Genomic DNA, 21,047 nt, shown 5'->3' with positions numbered 1-21,047 from the left:
TTTATCCGGCAAGGATAGTCGTAGACCAGAAGCGGCCACTCGCTGCGGAGGAGGTGCAGGAGCTGGCGGAGGAGATGATTGCTGAAGCTGTGGTAGTAGCTGCTGTAGCATCACGGTCAGTTGAGACAGCTGTTGGCCTTGTTGCGCTATCTGTTGTGACTGCTGGGCGACCACCGTGGTGAGGTCGGCGACAACTGGCAGAGGAACTTCAGCGGGATCCATGGCCGGATCTACTGTCACGATGCCGGCTGGCAGGTAGTGGATCCTCTGTGCCAGAGAGGGATTGGCGTGGACCGTGCTAGTGGATCGGTTCTAAGTCACTACTGGTTTTCACCAGAGCCCGCCGCAAAGCGGGATGGTCTTGCTGCGGCGGTAGTGACCAGGTCGTATCCACTAGCAACGGCTCAACCTCTCTGACTGCTGAAGATAGGCGCGGTACAAGGGAGTAGACAGAAGCAAGGTCGGACGTAGCAGAAGGTCGGGGCAGGCAGCAAGGATCGTAGTCGGGGGCAACGGCAGGAGGTCTGGAACACAGGCTAGGAACACACAAGGAAACGCTTTCACTGGCACAATGGCAACAAGATCCGGCAGGGAAGTGCAGGGGAAGTGAGGTATAAATAGGGAGTGCACAGGTGAACACACTAATTGGAACCACTGCGCCAATCAGCGGCGCAGTGGCCCTTTAAATCGCAGAGACCCGGCGCGCGCGCGCCCTAGGGAGCGGGGCCGCGCGCGCCGGGACAGGACAGACGGGGAGCGAGTCAGGTATGGGAGCCGGGATGCGCATCGCGAGCGGGCGCTACCCGCATCGCGAATCGCATCCCGGCTGGAGACGGTATCGCAGCGCACCGGGTCAGTGGAGCTGCCCGGAGCGCTGCGGTAGCGAGAGAGAAGCGAGCGCTCCGGGGAGGAGCGGGGACCCGGAGCGCTCGGCGTAACAAGAAGAAGGTGTTGGAAGGTCAGGCTGAGAAGGGACAGGTGACTGGGGCTATGGCCCCGGAGATTCTGTAGCGGGAACATTAGCCTCCTCTGTCTGGGGTCCTGATTCGATCACTTTAACTGCTAGTTTCTTAAAAGCTGGGAAAGCCATGTCGGGATTTTGCACGGCCAGCATCCTAAGTTGGGCCTTGGCCCATTTGTTCAGTGCCCCTTCTATAAAACGGTCCACGGTTGCCCTGATCGGGCGTGATGCCGTCCAGCTTCTGTACCGCCTCTAATGCACTCTGTAAAGCTACTGCATATGCTCTGAGAGTCTCACCTGGTTTCTGCTTCGGTCATATAGTCTGAGGCGTACCTCAGAGGGGGAATGAGATTCAAACACCTGAGAAAGTCCTTCGAAAATCTGCCCCACTGTGGCTTTGTCAGATGCTGGCCAGGTGCAAAGTTCCTCCAAGGCAGGTCCCTGGAGCTGTCCCAGAAGCAACTGTATCTGTTGATGGGGCGGTAATGCATACAATCCGAAGAGGCTGTAGAACTTCTCTTTAAAGTCTCTCAATGTGAAAGGGTCACCATTGTAGGTGGGAAGCACATGATTCCCCAAGAAGACAGGTGCAGCAACAGGGGCTCCCAATACATACGGAGAGGCTGGAGGTGGACTTACTGGATCCTGCTCTCCCTGTGACGAAGGTCTGCTGGAATCACAGGGAGAGCACGTCTTTGTGAGGTAGAGAGTGTTGGTGAAGGCGGCAGTACCCTTCTGACTAGGGGTGGAAACCCCATTGGTGGGGTCACTGGAGCATCGCCCCCATGCTGCTCAGGTGGGGTCTGTGGCACTGCAGGTTCCGACATATATTTGGTATGCTGGCCCTTTAAGTAGATCTTGAATTCCTAGGTCCCGAGGAGATACGCAGTTGTTCTCTAATCTGGAACTTGAGAACGTAGATTTCAAATTTGAGAGCGGTGACTTGAAACTCAATAGCTTTTAGTTGAAATTTTAGTGTGTTGATCGGCAGCTGAAGCGACTCTATATAAGACTTCAATTTGGCAATCTGGTGTCTCAGAGTCCTGTACTGTTCCGGCTCTTTACGACTTCCAACCCGCTGTCGCACTCTGCGCCTTTTTCCCCGCTGAACTATCTCTCTGTTTTGATCTCTGGCTCCAGACTCCAACAAAATGGCCGCCACGGCACCGAGGGCTTCAGTGGGCGGGGTCTCTGGATCACGCGCGCAGGAGGGCCCCGCGCTGACTTCAGCTCTTTCTCTTACAACTTGTAACTCCACTGTACACTTTGCCTCCCCCCTTACTTTACATGCGCACTTTCTCCACACAGCACTGTGCGGGCAACCCCTTACTCCGGAGTATAAATCACAATACATGAATAAAGTCCATTACTTTCTGGGGGGGGGAGTACAACTTCACTAGTGGCAAGAGCAGTAGGCACATACCCGAATCCTGTTCGTGCAACACCAAATAGGCTTGTTGTGGCGGATGAGAGGATACTGTCTTGTGGGAGTGTAGGGTGTTTAGGGTGTCGTTGTGCAGGATAGTTAAGGGCGCTGTTAACCCTTGTAACTCGTGATGCCAGGGTGAGGGGTTAAATGCTGTATTCTTGATAGGCCTATTGCCACCCTTCCCAAGAGCAATAGGTGATGCAGAAATAAAGGATTGTCCACAACCACTGTTAACTGAAAACTTGCAGGAACTTTTACTGAGGAGTTTCTGTACATGTACTAATAGTAACAGTCCAGATAACAAAGTCTCTTTACATAAAACTCGAGCAGCGATTGACAGTCGGTTGGGATCAGGTAAGCCCAATTTAGCTTCTGAAGGATTGTATAGCAGAGATCCGCTGGATTTAGCTGGTCCTACCTCTTCCAGAATCAGCAACCCAAGAGAGAAGAAGACGATCAAGATGGCACAGGTCCCTTATATGGGCAGGGGCCGGCCATTTTGGATTGGTCCATAACGACTGTCACTCACCGTTACAGTGCATTGTGGGTGATAGGTCACGGGAACCTCCAAAGGTCCTGTAGCAAAACCATAGAGTTTCAATCTGACCACGTGACCCGCAGGTCCTGCTACGCTCCGAACAGGTAGATAACTAAATATATACATATATATCCTTATACAGTAACCCCCCGACATACGATGGCCCCGACATATGATAAAATCGACATACGATGGCCTCTCAGAGGCCATCGCATGTTGATGTCAGCATCCACATACGATGCTTTTATATGTCGGGCCATCGCATTAACTGCTATCCGACAGCGCAAAATGCTTAAGCTGCTGTCGGATAGCAGTGTAATGTGCCCCAGCAGGTTCACTTACCTATTCCCGCTGCTCCGGGTCCACTTCGCGATCCTCCGGTGTCTTGCGCATCTTCTCCAGGGTCCGGGCCTCGATTTCCGGCGTCGTTATTACGTCACTACACACGCCGCGCCGGCGCAGCAGCGTAATAACGTCACCAGAAAACGAGGCCCGGACCCTGCAGAAGATGCGGAAGAAGCCGGAGGATCGCGAAGAAGACACCGGAGCAGTGAGACAGCATCGGGAGCCCCTGGGACAGCATCGGGAGCCCCTGGGACAGCATCGGGAGCCCCTGGAACAGCAGCGGGAGCGGTGAGGACCTGGTCCGGAGCGAAGGGAACAGGTGAGTGCAGCTTCCTATACTTTACATTGCACGGATCCCTCAACATACGATGGATTCGACAAACGATGGGTCGTTTGGAACGAATTACCATCGTATGTTGAGGGACCACCGTACTTACCGTATATACTCGAGTATAAGCCGACCCGAGTATAAGCCGAGACCCCTAATTTCAACCCAAAATCCCAGGAAAAGTTATTGACTCGAGTATAAGCCTAGGGTGGGAAATACCTCATCCCCCCCTGTCATCATCCAGACCCGTCATTAACATCCTCATCATCCCCTTGTCATCATCCCACACATCCCCCCTTCATCATCCCCTTGTCATCATCCCACACATCCCCTTATCATCCCACACATCCCCCCTTCATCATCCCCTTGTCATCATCCCACACATCCCCCCTTCATCATCCTCTTGTCATCATCCCACACATCCCCTTATCCCACACATCCCCCCTTCATCATCCCCTTGTCATCATCCCACACATCCCCTTGTCATCATCCCACACATCCCCCCTTCATCATCCCCTTGTCATCATCCCACACATCCCCTTATCATCCCACACATCCCCCCTTCATCATCCCCTTGTCATCATCCCACACCCCCCCCCCTTCATCATCCCCACCCCCCTTCATCATCCCCACACCCCCCCCCCCCTTCATCATCCTCTTCTCATCATTCGCCCTCAGTGGTCTTCAACCTGCGGACCTCCAGAGGTTTCAAAACTACAACTCCCAGCAAGCCCGGGCAGCCATCGGCTGTCCGGGCTTGCTGGGAGTTGTAGTTTTGAAACCTCCGGAGGTCCGCAGGTTGAAGACCACTGCGGCCTTCAACATCATCCAGCCCCCTCTCACCCCCTTTAGTTCTGAGTACTCACCTCCGCTCGGCGCTGGTCCGGTCCTGCAGGGCTGTCCGGTAAGGAGGTGGTCCGGTGAGGAGGTGGTCCGGGCTGCTATCTTCACCGGGGGCGCCTCTTCTCCGCGCTTCCGGCCCGGAATAGAGCCGTTGCCTAGACAACGACGCATCTGCGTCGTTGTCAAGGCAACGTGACTATTCTGAGGCCGGGCCCGAAGCGCTTAGAAGAGGCCTCCCCGGTGAAGATAGCAGCCCGGACCACCTCCTCACCGGACCACCTCCTTACCGGACAGCCCTGCAGGACCGGACCAGCGCCGAGCGGAGGTGAGTACTCAGAACTAAAGGGGGTGAGAGGGGCTGGATGATGTTGAAGGCCGCAGTGGTCTTCAACCTGCGGACCTCCGGAGGTTTCAAAACTACAACTCCCAGCAAGCCCGGACAGCCGATGGCTGCCCTGGCTTGCTGGGAGTTGTAGTTTTGAAACCTCTGGAGGTCCGCATGTTGAAGACCACTGCGGGTGAGGGAGTTCACTCGAGTATAAGCCGAGGGGGGTGTTTTCAGCACGAAAAATCGTGCTGAAAAACTCGGCTTATACTCGAGTATATACGGTATATTAATATTGAATAGAACGACTATATAGTTATAGACTAAATGTGAGGTGACAAGGGGAGATCTACAACAGAGGGACCCCAACGTCCTAGGGACTCTGGCTATGGGGACCTCTATAAAGGTAACCTATATAATACGGTACCGGGACTCCACACTTGTCTTTCTTTTTTAAGGGCAACACACAGAATTTGACCCTTTGCAGGCTGTCCCACTATATGAGGAATCCATAGGAGGCACGTACTACACCCTCACACTGTCCATCCAGCCATTTACCTTCCTCAGGTAGAACAGACCGCCATTGTTATAATATACAGGCCATGAGCCGACGACGCTATATCTCACATGCAATCAAGGGCGAAGGGGCACAGCTCTCACCGGGTCCCATTATGAGTTTTCCATCCAATTAAGTTGGAAATAATGACATTTAACCTGTTCCTTTCTGCCTTGTATGGATTATAGTCCACAGGCTGCCCAGGATAAAAGTCATCAATAAAGTCATCTACCTGTGTCTGCATAACAGAATGTTATATAAGAGACCTCTGCTTAGTCCCTTCTTGTTAAAATAGCCCCCCAAAGAATAAGTTGATCACAGGATGTCGTACTACTAGAGCCCCAAGTGATTAGCTGTAATCGGTGGGAGCAGCAGATACTCAAATTCCCTGCAGCGCCTCTGCAGGACAAAGCAGGAGAAATACAATTGTTTGTAAGGACCCATGCACACACTACGGAAATCATGTTCTGAAATATTCTGTCTAGAATTACGCTTGCAGCAGATGTGTATGGGGTTCTGCTGCACTTTTAGAAATACAGAAGTTCCATGTTCATCCTTTCAGTGGAATTCCACCCAGAATTGCATTGCAGTCAATGGAACGGCGCTGCGAGTCAAATTCCGCTTTGAGTCATTCCAATCAGAATTTAGTAGTGTGTATGGGCCCTAAGGGTAATGCATATGTGGTGTCCCGGTACCGCATCCTATACGCTACCTGTATAGAGGTCCCCATAGCCAGAGTCCCTAGGACGTCGGGGTCCTTCTTATCTAGTCCGCCCCTTGTCACCTCTCATCTAGATATTAGTTGTCTAACAGTTTACTTAGGATTTATATAAATATAATTGGACAAATGTATATTAATGGTTAATTACCTGTACGGAGCGTAGCAGGACCTGCGGGTCACATGATCAGGTAAACTCTATGGTTTTTGCTTAAGGACCTTTGGAGGTCCCTGTGATGTATTTGAACCATCATTCCTTGTACCGGTGAGTGACAGTTACTCGGACCAATAGAAACGGCCCTGCCCCTGCCCATATAAGGGAGCGGCGGCCATTGCTCTCTCCCTTTGCTCGTGGGCTGTGATTAGAGAAGGATCTGCTTCTGCCATCAGTGAGTTTAGGCCTGAGCCTTGCGGCGACGGCTGATATCTTCTAAAACTGTGAGTGTAATCAATGCCTAAGCACTCTGCAAGATCACGGACCATATCTATCCCCTAAATCCGGATGGATCTTCGCAAATTACCCTAAATTTTGAGACTTATATCAACGGTCAAGGTCCGCAACAACTGTCAGTCACTGAAGTGTATGGAGACTGTGTTAACCTCTTCAGGACATAGGGCGTATGGATACGCCCTGCATCCCGAGTCCTTAAGGACCGAGGGCGTATCCATACGCCCGTGGGAATTCCGGCCCCCACCGCTAGCCGGTTGGGGACCGGTGCCCGATGCCTGCTAAAATCGTTCAGCAGGCATCCCGGCATATCGCCCAGGCGGGTCATTATGCCCCCCCATGTCGGCGATCGCCGCAGATCACTGGACAATTCAGTCCAGCGATCTGCGGCGATTCCGGGTCAATCGGGTCTCCAGTGACCCGGTGACCCGGAATTACTGGCTGTTCGGGGCCGTCTCTGACGGCCCCGAACAGCCAGAGCCTGCAGGGGTGAGGTGGCACTGGTGCCACCTCACGATCGCCCTGATTCGTCGGACGGATTACCGGCCGACCAATCAGGGCGCCTGCTGCGGGTGTCACTCCCGCACCCGCTCCGCCAGTCTTCCGGAGGACGTGAGCGGGTGCGGGACTTGCACCCCGGGTGCTGGGGACCCCGATCCCCGGCGTCAATGTTGGGATCGGGGCCCCAGGAGCAGCGGCGGCGGCGGTGACGACGAGGGACTGACTCTCCGGCGTGGATCGTTGGAGGTGAGTGACAGCCTCCTGCTGTTGCTTAGCAACAGCTCCCAGCATGCAAAAAGGGCATGCTGGAGCTGTAGTTATGCAACAGCAGGAGGCAGACCACCACAACTCCCAGCATTTCCTTATGGGCATGCTGGGACTTATGGTTTTGCAACAGCTGGAGGCACATTTTTTCTATGGAAAAGTGTACCTTCAGCTGTTGTATAACTACAACTCCCAGCTTGCACAAACAGCTAAAGTGCATGCTGGGAGTTGTAGTGGTGCATCTGCTGGTTGCATAACTACAACTCCCAGCATGCCCGTTGGCTGTCGGTGACTGCTGAGAGTTGTAGTTTTGCAACAGCTGAAGGCACACTTGTTGTGAAACTCAGAGTTTTTTTTTTTACCTAACTCAGTGTTTCACGACCGGTGTGCCTCCAGCTGTTGCAAACTACAACTTTCAGCAGTCACCGTACACCATGCACCGTACATGCTGGGAGTTGTAGTTTTGCAACAGCTGGAGGCACACTGGTTGTGAAACACTGAGTTAGGTCACAAACTCAGTGATACATAACCAGTGTGCCTACAGTTGTTGCAAAACTACAACTCTCAGCAGTCACCGACAGCCAACAGGCATGCTGGGAGTTGTAGTTATGCAACAGCTGGATGTCCCCCCCCCAATGTGAACGTACAGGGTACACTCACATGGGCGGAGGATTACAGTAAGTATCTGGCTGCAAGTTTGAGCTGCCGCAAACTTTCTGCTGCAGCTCAAACTGCCAGCGAGAAACTACTGTGAACCCCCGCCCGTGCGACTGTACCCTAAAAACACTACACTACCACAAAAAATAAAATAAAAAGTAAAAAACACTACGTATACACATACCCCTACACAGCCCCCCTCCCCTCCCCAATAAAAATGAAAAACGTCTGGTACGCCACTGTTTCCAGAACGGAGCCTCCAGCTGTTGCAAAACAACTCCCAGTATTGTCGGACAGCCGTTGACTGTCCAGGCATGCTGGGAGTTTTGCAACAGCTGGAGGCACCCTGTTTGGGAATCACTGGCGTAGAATTCCCCTATGTCCACCCCTATGCAAGTCCCTAATTTAGGCCTCAAATGCGCATGGCGCTCTCACTTTGGAGCCCTGTCGTATTTCAAGGCAACAGTTTAGGGCCACATATGGGGTATCGCCGTACTCGGGAGAAATTGTGTTACAAATTTTGGGGGGTATTTTCTGCTTTTACCCTTTTTAAAAATGTAAAATTTTTGGGAAAACAAGCATTTTAGGTATGCAAAAGTCGTGAAACACCTGTGGGGTATAAAGGTTCACTTAACCCCTTGTTACGTTCCCCGAGGGGTCTAGTTTCCAAAATGGTATGCCATGTGGGTTTTTTATTTTGCTGTCCTGGCACCATAGGGGCTTCCTAAATGCGGCATGCCCCCAGAGCAAAATTTGCTTTCAAAAAGCCAAATGTGACTCCATCTCTTCCGAGACCTGTAGTGCGCCAGAAGAGCACTTTTCACCCCCATATGGGGTGTTTTCTGAATCAGGAGAAATTGGGCTTAAAATTTTTAGGGGTATTTTCTGCTATTACCCTTTTTAAAAATTAAAATTTTTGGGGAAAACAAGCATTTTAGGTAAAATTTTTTTTATTTTTTTACATTTGCAAAAGTCGTGAAACACCTGTGGGGTATTAAGCTTCACTTTATCCCATGTTACATTCCCCGAGGGGTCTAGTTTCCAAAATGGTATGCCATGTGTTTTTTTTTTTGCTGTTCTGGCACCATAAGAGCTTCCTAAAGGTGACATGCCCCCCAAAAACCATTTCAGAAAAACGTACTCTCCAAAATCCCCTTGTCGCTCCTTCCCTTCTGAGCCCTCTACTGTGCCCGCCGAACACTTTACATAGACATATGAGGTATGTGCTTACTCGAGAGAAATTGGGCTACAAATACAAATAAAAATTTTGTCCTTTTACCCCTTGTAAAAATTCAAAAATTGGGTCTACAAGAACATGTAAGTGTAAAAAATGAAGATTGTGAATTTTCTCCTTCACTTTGCTGCTATTCGTGTGAAACACCTAAAGGGTTAAAACACTTACTGAATGTCATTTTGAATACTTTGGGGGGTGTAATTTTTATAATGGTGTCATTTATGGGGTATTTCTAATATGAAGACCCTTCAAATCCACTTCAAACCTGAACTGGTCCCTGAAAAATACAGAGTTTGAAAATTTTGTAAAAAATCGGAAAATTGCTGCTGACCGTTGAAGCTCTCTGGTGTCTTCCAAAAGTAAAAACTCATCAATTTTATGATGCAAACATAAAGTAGACATATTGTATATGTGAACCAAAAAAAATGTATTCGTAATATCCATTTTCCTTACAAACAGAGAGCTTCAAAGTTAGAAAAATGCAAAATTTTCAAATTTTTCATCAAATTTACGGATTTTTCACCAAGAAAGGATGCAAGTATCGACAAAAATTTACCACTATGTTAAAGCAGAATATGTCACGAAAAAAAAATCTCGTAATCAGAATTATAACTAAAAGCATCCCAGAGTTATTAATGTTTAAAGTGACAGTGGTCAGATGTGCAAAAAACGCTCCGGTCCTTAAGGCCAAAATGGGCTCCGTCCTGAAGGGGTTAAAGAGACTGTTACTATTCATTGGATGTACCGCAAGCCTTTAAACTGCAAGCCTTTAAGTAAAGTTTATTCAAGTTCAACTACCTTGTGGACCTTCAGTCAGGCCGGAGAATTACCTCAGCATACTAGCCCTCAGCCTGGCGTCACGAACAATAGGGTTAACCTTAACCCCTGATATACTGAAGCAATACCCTAACTACACTATCCCTACTCCAGAGGCCTACCACACATAGATGTGTCAGGACCTTCAGAGCAAAAGACAGTAATTGCTCTTCACTCAGGCTGATAGATGAGGGTTCGGAATGGAGTACCCCTACCCCTAAGTAAATTAATTAAAAACATTGAAACCTCCAACCTTAAAATGGCAAAATTGGTCTTCTTGAGGGGTTGTCTTTTCGAAGAATACATGATCAACGAGAAACTGGAACTCCGGTCTGGATAATGGGGTGGTCTTCTCAAATAGGTGGTCGTTTCGAGAGGTTTCACTGTATAGTGTAGCCTGCACTGAATAGGGTGAAACCTCTCCAAAAGACCACCCCTTTAAGAAGACAATCCCAGATTTTGTGTGAAGCATTTTCAGACCACTGTACATTATGCATAGTGGCCATTTTGTTCGAGAAGACTAACCCCATGGAAGACCATTTTCCATGCAATTTTGGGTGGTCTTCTCAAAAAGGTTTCCTTATATATGATAGTTGGGTTGCATTGCCTCCCATTATGTTCTTTGCCGGTTCATGATTAGTATAGACCATTGGTCTCTAAACTGTGGGCCTCCAGCTGTTGTAAAACTACAACTCCCAGCCTTCGGCTGTTCGGGCAACTCCTAGCATGCCCGGACAGCTGTTGGCTTGTCTCCAAACTAGTCTCCAAACTGTGGAACTCCAAACTTTGGACCTCCAGCTATCTATACCAGTGGTGTCCAAACTGTGGACCTCCAGCTGTTGGCTTTCCAGACATGACGGGAGTTGTAGTTTTGCAACAACTGGTCTCCAAACTATGAGCCTCAAAACTGTGGAACTCCAGCTGTCTTTACCAGTGGTGCCAAAATTGCGGACCTCCAGCTGTCTTTACTAGGGGTGCCAAAATTGTGGACCTCCAGCTGCTGCAAAACTACAACTCCCAGCATGCCCGGACAACCAACAGAGTTGTAGTTTTGCAACATCTGGTCTCCAAACTGTGGACCTTCAGCTGTCTATACCAGTGGTCTCCAAACTGTGGCCCTCCAGCTGTAGCAAAACTACAACTCCCAGAATGCCCGGACAGCCGTTGGCTGTCCGGGCATGCTGGGAATTGTAGTTTTGCAACAGCTGGAGGGCCACAGTTTGGAGACAACTTTTACAGACTAAACATTTGCTGTATTGCATTGTGGGAGACATGATGGTTACATAAGACACTGTAAACTACATTACAATTAATTTAATAGGTGTATTGTGTGTGTGTTTTTTTTAACCCTGGCACCACGTTTGGGTGTCATCTTATTCTGACGTAACTCACAGACGGGTATGATGACTATGTCCCTGCTCCAGTCATGGCTAAGGACGTGGGCGCCACCCTTGTCTTTTCTCATGATCTGGGCGCTGAGCCAGCAGGTATTCGGTGAGCACATTTCCCGCCAGGTCATGCACCGAAGCAACACCGCATTAGGAGGACGTGCCCCGGTGCCCTATTCTAGTGGTAGAACCCATTCCTGAGCTCCTGCACCAGCACGTGGTAAGACCGCTCCTCGTAGCCACCATTATATCAGCCTCATCTAACCGCATTTCACTTTTAACCCCTTCATGACCCTCCAATTTTGGGGTAAGAATTTGTTTTTTTCTTTTCATCCTTGTCCTTCAAGGGGGAGATTTATCAAAACCTGTGCAAAGGAAAAGCTACCCAGTTGCCCATAGCAACCAATCAGATGGCTACTTTCATTTTGCAGAGGCCTGGTTAGAAATGAAAGAAGCGATCCGATTGGTTGCTATGGGCAACTGGGCAACTTTTCTTCTGGACAGGTTGTCGAGGGACAAGCTGGAGTTGTCATTTGTTCCTTTTTCGAGGTATGAGCTCTTAATCCTATTTTTTAGAAGGTGGGTAAAAAAAATTGCAGCAATTTTGGCATTAGCGTAACTACCAGGGGTAGAAAGATCCCGCAATTCAAGGGTGCCCTTTTTTTTATCAGCCAAGATGTATATATGAAAAAGGTTTTAACATTTTTTTCTATGTAGTATAATAGAAAGGTTCATGTTTTTTCAAGATGTACAACATATAAAAAGTTTTTGATTCTGACAGTGCCCATTTAACTCCTCAACGTAAATATACGTCCTGCGCCGACTCCCGCGATACAACATTGATCGCCACATCTGAAGTGAAAGTGACACCTTCCCGGCAGCTCAGAGGTGCTGTTTGGGACTGCCACGTTGAAATCGCGGTGTCCCGAACAGCTTGCAGGACGCGAGGAGGATCTGCTATTGCATGGCAGTGATCAGTGTAGGAAATCAGTGTGTGCAATGTTATAGTCCCCTATGGGGGCTATAACATTGCAAAAAAATAAAGTGTTAATAAATGTGATTTAACCCCCTATGGGGGCTATAACATTGCAAAAAAATAAAGTGTTAATAAATGGGATTTAACCCCTTCCCTAATAGATATATATATATATATATATATATATATATATATAAACATATGTGGTATCGCTGCGTGCATAAATGTCCGAACTATAAAAATATATCATTAATTAAACCGCACGGTCAATGGCGTACGCGCAAAGAAATTCCAAAGTCCAAAATAACGTATTTTTGGTCACTTTCTATACAAAAAAAAAAAATGAATAAAAAGCGATCAAAAAGTCCGATCAAAACAAAAATGATACTGATAAAAACTACTAGGGATACCGCCACTGCGGCAGCGTTGGTAACCGTGAGTAGCCACCTGAGGGCAACATTGTCACCAGGTCAATATAAGCATAAGTGTTAGCACCATTACTGCATAAACCGCATAGGTGCTCTAGCTACATGTGCGCTCACGGTTCCGCTTTTTCCCTACTATTTACATCTCTCTATTTTTGTAATTAGTTTAATTTTTGATAATATTTATCCTTGTACTGTATCTTGCCTGGTTAACCCCTGATGAACCCACCGATGTGGTTGAAACGCGTCGGGTACACCAGAACAAGGGCTATTATTTACTACTAGGGATTTCTAGGGTGTAGTCCAAGGGGTAGATCGGGGCAGGGGTCGCCCTTTCTAGGGCGAGTGCTCCGACGGTCCCTGTGGGAGCAGGGGTAGACCTCACCACATCTCCCCGACAGGGATTACTAGGGTGACCAAATAATTGTGTACCCTGCTCTTCTAGACCCTATCCCTCTATACAATACACACCTCATCCATACACGGTCTGTATTGCATATCACAGATCTGGTGTCCAATTACCATACTGGCTTAATTCTGTTGTGGGGCCTATGCTTTTAGAACGTGTCTGATTAAAAGTTATATTTTAAGTGTGTACCCCCCTGTGACTTCTGATAAAAACTTCAGATCACGGCGCAAAAAATTAGCCCTCATACATCCCCATATGCTGAAAAATAAAAAAGTTATAGGGGTCAGAAGATGAAATTTTAAACGTATACATTTTCCTGCATGTAGTTATGATTTTTTCCAGAAGTACGACAATATCCAACCTGTATAAATAGGATATCATTTTAATCATATGGACCTACAGAATAAAGAGAAGGTGTCATTTTTACGAAAAATGCACTGTATAGAAACAGAAACCACCAAAATTACAAAATGTCATTTTTTTTTCAATTTTGTCGCACAATGATTTTAAATTTTTTTTTGGTTTTGCCATTTTTGGGTAAAATGACTGATGTCATTACAAAGTAAAGTCCAGAGGTGTACATACCATAGTGACAGACCGTGTGGCCGCTATGGGGAGAGGGGTCCCTGTCCTGGTTGGTCCAATACCTTTTGCTACCTTGGAAGAACGAACACCTACTTAAGAGACTATACCTCAAAGAGGTAAGTAATGTGCAAAATAGAAGCACCACCAAAAATACAAAAAAAATTATGCACAAATAAATAACTAAACAAGAAATGGAAGAAAGTTAACAAAATCTTTATTAAAGTATATCATAAATTAAAAAACGATAGCACAAATACATAATAAAAACAAGGCACCGAAAAACACTACAGATGGGTAGGTGAGGACTGGAACTGAGTATAGAGAGGTAATAGATATAAATATAAATACGAGGTCAAAGGGCAATGAGAGTATATGTCAGAAGGCTGCTGAACGCAAGCACGAGGGCAAGGAGAAAATGAACAAAGGGATCAAACCCAAGGACCAGAGGGAACAAGTATGCCAGACCTTACCTACCAACCCCAACGATCGTTTCACCACTAAATGGCTTCACACCCCCTGAGGAAGCCATTTAGTGGTGAAACGATCGTTGGGGTTGGTAGGTAAGGTCTGGCATACTTGTTCCCTCTGGTCCTTGGGTTTGATCCCTTTGTTCATTTTCTCATTGCCCTAGTGCTTGCGTTCAGCAGCCTTCTGACATATACTCTCATTGCCCTTTGACCTCGTATTTATGTTTATATCTATTACCTCTCTATACTCAGTTCCAGTCCTCACCTACCCATCTGTAGTGTTTTTCGGTGCCTTGTTTTTATTATGTATCTGTGCTATTGTTTTTTAATTTATGATATACTTTAATAAAGATTTTGTTAACTTTCTTCCATTTCTTGTTTAGTTATTTATTTGTGCATAATTTTTTTTGTATTTTTGGTGGTGCTACCTTGGAAGAACCTACTCTTCTCTCCAGGGAACTGCGTTATTAGCAAATTAATGGAGGGGGGGGGGGGGGGATTTACCAATGGGTCATAAAAAGCAAGGGGAAATTAACACCAGACTTCTCTGTCCTGGGGGAAAAAAAATCAGATGCCATAATAGGAGGCCCATTTTATGGTTCCACTTTTTTTTTTTTATTATGTACGCCACTGTTTAAGTCCCTAGATTCCAGCATTGCCTATTTCCCTCTTTAAAAAGAATAAACAAAAACAAACAAATATCATTAATTTTAATTAATAATGCCATCATTGTATAGTTTGGGTCACTATGGATGTGGCCATACCAGTTATGTATTTGTGGTGTCCCGGTACCGTATTGCATACCGTACCTTGGTTAGGGGTCCCCAAAGTCAGAGTGCATGTTACAGAAAATCTTCAGTAAAGTTTACGCAAGTTTTCAGCAAAGCTCTGGTTGTGGACAATACTTTATTCTGCATCTACCTATCGCTCTTGGGAAGGGTGGCGATAGGCCAAGCCATACAGCATTTAACCCTCACCCTGGCATCACAACTGACAAGAGTTAACTATAACCGTGATATACCTCACAGCAACACCCCAACTGCCATACACCCCCACAAGGCACCACATATTTATCTGTTTTTTCCCCCCTTTTTTAGCCCCTCCATGAAACTAGACTGTGTTACTGTATTGTTTCTGCAATACTCCCATATCCCTGTATTGTAGTGAATTATTGCCTGTCAGTGTTTTACTGACAGGTAAACTATTAGGCCCTAATAGGCAACGGGAGATATGGGGGTCTTTGCTATGCTCCAGGCTGCCATGATAACTTATTTGCACTAAACGATTCCATTCAGAGGGCTTCAGAACTTCTCTAAACATGTGAAGTTGTGCTGAAGCGAGGAGTCTACAATATTGGCAGATTATGTAGAGAGATTAGGTATAATGCCAGACATCAGTCCGATAGGGATGTCCAGTATTAGCCATGGGTCCTGGCTGCTGATAACATCCTGAAGCCACCTAAGCGCAATTCACACAATGGGAGCGGGACATTTACCCCTGATGTCCAAAAGGGGTTATTGAAAAATATATAATAACTAGACCCCAATAGGGAAATAAAGCAGAGTGGTGGTCCTCGGTACAATATACAGCAATCTACTCTTCAATGGAACATATTTATATTTTGATCATGTTTCAGTGCTTTTACATGCTGTAGACTGAATCCAGGGCTTCATCATGAACGGTTCTTACCTGTTGTGGACACAAGTGACATCATCCTAACACAACACCTTGTTTTATTTCCACAAGTAACATGTAACAGTATTGTTTATTACAGACCAAACCATCAATATATAACTAGCCCAAACTTTCCCAGGTAAACCAAACTGTTTGGGTGCCCAATCTGTGAAGGGTTATAAGGCGACCCTTTTACAAGGGGAATAAGCAAGGTATTGTCATTGTGCTATTCATGGTCATCTATGCTGCATTTAGGCGGACTTAGTAGGGTGCGCAACACTTCTTTACAGGTGTTAGAAAATAAGGAATGTGCTATACTGCAACCTCAGTGTGTGGCGGCCCAGTACAGGAGTGGCACCCCTGTTCCCTTGCTGCCCTATCCAGCAGACTCCTTACAGTGACCCCTGGACCCCCCTGCATCCAATCCTTTGTATATCTGCTTCTATGCTTGTTATATAGAGTATTGTATATAAAATGTGTTATGCCTTTATGACCTGTTAACATGTGATTGTAACCCAGTGAGGTACCAGTGACCATGTGACCTAAGGGTGACCTATGGGACCCCACCAGAGTCTCTCCCATATAAGCCCTGAGTGGAGCCTCCTCTTTTTAAGTCTTTGCTGAGTTGCACTAAGGTCAAGTCCTAGGTGAGTGTCTGGAGTCCTTAAAGGGGTTCTCCGGTGCTTAGACATCTTATCCCCTATCCAAAGGATAGGGGATAAGATGCCTGATCCCCTATCCAAAGGATAGGGGATAAGATGCCTGATCGCGGGAGTCCCGGGTCTTTCCTTTGGATAGGGGATAAGATGTCTAGGGGCGGAGTACCCCTTTAAGCTAACAATCGAGTTTACAAGTTTTTATAGCCTTAGCTGAATGGCAGCAGTTTTTCCAATGGTTTACAGCTTCAGTCTTGAACTATTGACCCTCCATTCCCTTCACTTATACAAGTGTCTCTAGTCCTGCAAAAAACATCTTTACTTAATCCCTTATCAGTGAGAGGCTAGGTTACCCATGGGTTCCCTGTAACAGCAGAACACAACACTATGGAAAGTATAAGTATTACCGCTCCTAATTGTGCGTTGTGTACCATATAAAAGCACATGAAAAGCTTCTTCACGGTCACTTAACGTGTTCGTTTTGCAGTTACGTGAGGCACTGCATGCATTGGTCTTTATTCTTACAGTAGAGAAGTCATTAATTATAACTTTTTGTTAATTGGGACATTTAAACTTGCTTTTTTTAATTTTTATTCCAATCTAAATTTAGTAGGAGTCGGAGTCGGTGCATTGTTTGCTGACTCCGACTCCAGGTACCCAAAATTTCGTCCGACTCCGACTCCACAGCCCTGCTTAAGAGGTCTAAAGTCTACCACGCAGCCACGGACCCCACAGGTGAAGTCAAAGCCTGGTAAGCTACATAAGGGGTAAAGTCAGTCATAGTCTGCCATAGTCAAGTCAGTCCAAGTCAATCTGTTTTCAGTCAGCGTGGCTCTGCAGCAAATTCTCCCAGTCTACCATAAGTCCCAGCAGGCCCTGAGGTCTCTAAAATCACTGGTCACCTCCTTGGGCCCAGACAAGCTGTATAGACTGTTACACCTGTCTGACTCAGTAAAGCTGCCGTTGTTCCGTAACTTGGCCCAGGATCCAGCAGTATTGCTTTGAGTGGTGTAGAGGATAAACCATGCCCTGGTGTCAAGAACACAAGGGGTTAATGCCATCTGCCCCTAGGGTAATTCCATCTGCCCTCATCACACCCTCACCACAAGTGCATGGTGATTGGTATGAGTCTCTGGTAGATGGTCTCAGCACCTTTCCATTTTCACTATATAGACCAATTAGCAGATAACTTTCCAAAGATAGCAGTCCCGTATATCCGCTGGCATTTAGTGCTACTATGTAACGAAGATTATATATATATCAATCACTTGAGAGAAATATAGAAAGACGGAGCACTGACCAGTAATTATTAAAGCAGGATCAGCTTTATTCTCAATGCAGGTACATCATGTGCGGGGGAGCGGACTGCCGGGAACGACTTCGGGCAACGGACCGTATCTCGCTTCTGCGCCTCCTCAGGCCCCCTTGGGGCCTGAGGAAGCGCAGAAGCACGATACGGTCCGTTGCACGAAGTCGTTCCAGGCAGTTTGCTCCCCCCCCCCATACATGATGTACCCGCATTGAAAATAAAGCTGATCCTGCTTCAAAGGGGTCTGAGGAAGCACAGAAGCACGATACAGTCCATTGCCCGAAGTTATTCCCGGCAGTCCGCTCCCCCGCACATGATGTACCCGCATTGAGAATAAAGCTGATCCTGCTTGAAGATTTACTGGTCGGTGCTCAATCTCTCTATGTTTCTCTCAAGTGATTGTGATTGGTAGGAGGATTACTACTATGAGTGGTTATGGGATGCTTACCGATCACCATACAGTGAGGATGCGGTGTAGCACCAGTCTTAGAGGGATAGAGTTTGTTATCATACTATGATCATGGAGGTCTGATCTTGGAACTCTACCCAATCCAGAGGATGAGGGGCGTCAGCGCAGCTCCAGACCTGTGTCCCCTTCCCTGTTTTTAATCTGTTTCTATCGTAACGCCATTGCTGTATTATGTCCCAAGATCGCCGTCATAGTTTTGATTACGCAGCCTCTGACCTTTTTTCTATTTAGGTTTAATTGGTTTTCCATCGTCATAGATAACATTTCTGGTACAGTGCGTGGTCCCCCAGACGTATGCTTCGTTCACTACAGACAGGACTACAAACCTGCTGGAAAAGCTCAAAGATTAAAGGCTTTATAGCCAGTGAATGAAGGAGGCCCTTACATTTTCTGGGGAAGATTGAACATCAGCTAGAGAACCATATATGGTTTCCTGTGAGGAACTCGCTATAGATATTTCATAAATACTGCTAGGAATGTTTAACGTCAGGGTCATATAAGATATACATGAAACATTTATCTAGCAAATACAAGTAAGCGTTCATTAAACTGCAATGAATAGCTGTAGGCATGGCATACCATTACATCAACCAAGGGGGCCAAGAAAGCATCAGGGACCCATCATAATGAGCTCTTACTCTAAGGAATATGTGATGTCCCAGTACAGGTACACGGCCCTGTACTACCTGTGGGACCTGTCAGGTTGAGTCCCTCAGTGACCTTTGGGCTCCCCTGCAGGGTCTCCCCCTTTTGTCTCCACCTGTCTCCCTGTTGTTTTATATGGTGGGTATGTCACTTTAATGCTTAGACAGGATCCCTATGTTTGGATATTATAAAGGACCTGTGGGAGGTCTCAAGGACCTGTGTGTAAATTGTCACATGTTATGTTATGCAGTCACATGATTTGTTGTCACATGTACTCCCAGAGAGCACCAGCTTAACCTATGACCCTCAGCTTGACCAATGGGCTTTAGTCCAGCCCCCCCACTATATAAAGGGGGGGGGGGGGGCATTACAATTCTCTCTCTTCTCTTCCATCTCAAGTCTTTGCTGAGACAGCAACCACCAGAGAACTCAGGGCAAGTGATCAGCATCTGGAAGGCAACAAAGCTACCGTCTCTCCAGTAAGTCTCAAGTCTATGTCTGCTGTCACTGAAACTAGTCAAGTCCTGCATATAGTCAAGTCACGTCCTGCACATAGTGTCAAGTCAAGTCTAATTACAAGTCAAGTTAACTACAAGTATATTGGTCCAGCAAGCTGCGAGGTCCTCTGGATCCTGGCTGCCTCTCTGGGAATTCTGGCCTTAGCTATGAAGATAATTACACCCATCTTCTACTCAGAAAAGCCTCCATTTAACCATAACTGGTTGTGGACTCTCCTCTCACTACTAGCAATTGGGATATCGGAGAATCCGGGCGTGTGGTGTTCTGGAGCCCGAAAACCACACTGGCATCACAAACACATAGGGGTTAATACCATGAGATCCCACCATTCACACCACCACACCCGTGGTCCCGCCATGTACACTGGTGGTTACCACAAATATAACTTCTGGGATGATATATTTTGTGTATGCTATTGTATTGATCCAGTCACCATCTTGTTCAATTGATAATGTATACTCTAATCTATTTCCAGACACAGAAGAATCCCTCATGGAATCCCTTCGTATCAACACAACACTGCTGAATAAAATCCTCTCATTCCTGTCAGAAGGCCAATGTACCGGCTGTAACCGTTCCACCTCCGTAGTCAGTGCCCAAGATGAAGACCCAGTCAGACTGGCGTACATCCTAATACTGATGTGTGCCTTCGCCTTCTTCACCTTGGTTATTATGTACTGGAAAATCTATTCTAGGCAGCCAGGAAATTCTACAGATCCCTATCATACTTATATCATAGGAACATGGAAGATGGAACAAAAACTCCTTGACACTCAAAAGGACACTTCACTAACTATTGAAAACAAAGCAGTAACATTTAGTAATACTGGAGCAGAAGCTGAAACACCTTAGCTAATGTTTTAACATGTACTGGATATATGTTAAATGGCCTGAACTCCTGTGTAAAACTTACTAAGACCTATGTCAAACCACAGACTATCTTCAACATAAATACAATGGTCCATTCTCTTCCGTATTATTTGGTTAATGGTTTCCCCACTGGTCTTTGTTTATTGAAGGGGTACTCCGCCCCTAGGAATCTTATCCTTGATCACCCTGCTGCACCCGGCGTCACCTGGCCATCACCCCCCCTCCCACAGACTTGCATTGAGGGGGCGTGGCCGTGACATCACAAGTAGGGCTTGACCGTGATGTCACAAGCCTCCGTCAAGCATCACCAGAAGTTCGCTCTGTGCACCGGATGTCTGGGGTGCCAGAACCAAAATCCTTTGGATAGGGGATAAGATGTCTAGGGGCGGAGTACCTCTTTAAGTCTCAGACATAACATGTATATTTGACAATGTGAACGCAGCAAACAATTGCTAACCATAATAGTGATATCAGTATGGACGGTATGTCACCAATTTGCATTCACTTGCAAGTGTGTGGGTGGTTTTGATCTAAAGTGTGTTTTTGTCTTAAAGAGGACCAAGGGCCAAACAAAAGAAAAGTTTATATTTTGACTGTGATGAAACAGCTTACGGTGCCCCGATTCTACACCTTTTTACAGTTTCTTGATACTCTCTTCAGTTCCTGAGATATGAGGGTTTATAGTTTGTCTG

At 46.8% G+C, this 21,047-nt stretch overlaps 1 protein-coding gene and 1 long non-coding RNA gene across 3 annotated transcripts in view; both read left to right on the top strand.

The window, feature by feature from the left end:
• The window catches only part of LOC130358090 (uncharacterized), a 77,840-nt gene extending 58,410 nt beyond the window's left edge, over window positions 1-19,430 (top strand). The window contains exons 2-3 of one of the 2 annotated variants that reach the window (XR_008889411.1): window positions 11,448-11,571; window positions 19,366-19,430. This is a non-coding gene — a long non-coding RNA (uncharacterized LOC130358090). Of the gene's footprint in view, window positions 1-11,447; window positions 11,659-19,365 lie in introns of both variants that reach the window. The other variant, XR_008889412.1, reaches the window with a different exon arrangement.
• Window positions 19,427-20,461, top strand: LOC130358089 (potassium voltage-gated channel subfamily E member 2-like). The gene is made up of 2 exons (XM_056560896.1): window positions 19,427-19,445; window positions 19,961-20,461. The coding sequence occupies exon 2, from the start codon at window positions 19,978-19,980 to the stop codon at window positions 20,335-20,337; it is 360 nt and encodes a 119-aa protein (XP_056416871.1). The 5' UTR covers window positions 19,427-19,445; window positions 19,961-19,977; the 3' UTR covers window positions 20,338-20,461.
• Window positions 20,462-21,047: the final 586 nt, after the last annotated feature.

This window comes from Hyla sarda, chromosome 2, assembly GCF_029499605.1.
Source record: "Hyla sarda isolate aHylSar1 chromosome 2, aHylSar1.hap1, whole genome shotgun sequence".
NCBI classification, from domain to species: domain Eukaryota; kingdom Metazoa; phylum Chordata; class Amphibia; order Anura; family Hylidae; genus Hyla; species Hyla sarda.
The sequence above is the reverse complement of the archived record's forward strand: the minus strand, read 5'-3'. Positions and strand labels throughout refer to the sequence as shown.

Bases quoted from the DNA above. Each gene is read 5' to 3' on its own strand.
- LOC130358089 (XM_056560896.1), top strand. From the start codon at position 19,978: ATGGAATCCCTTCGTATCAACACAACACTGCTGAATAAAATCCTCTCA.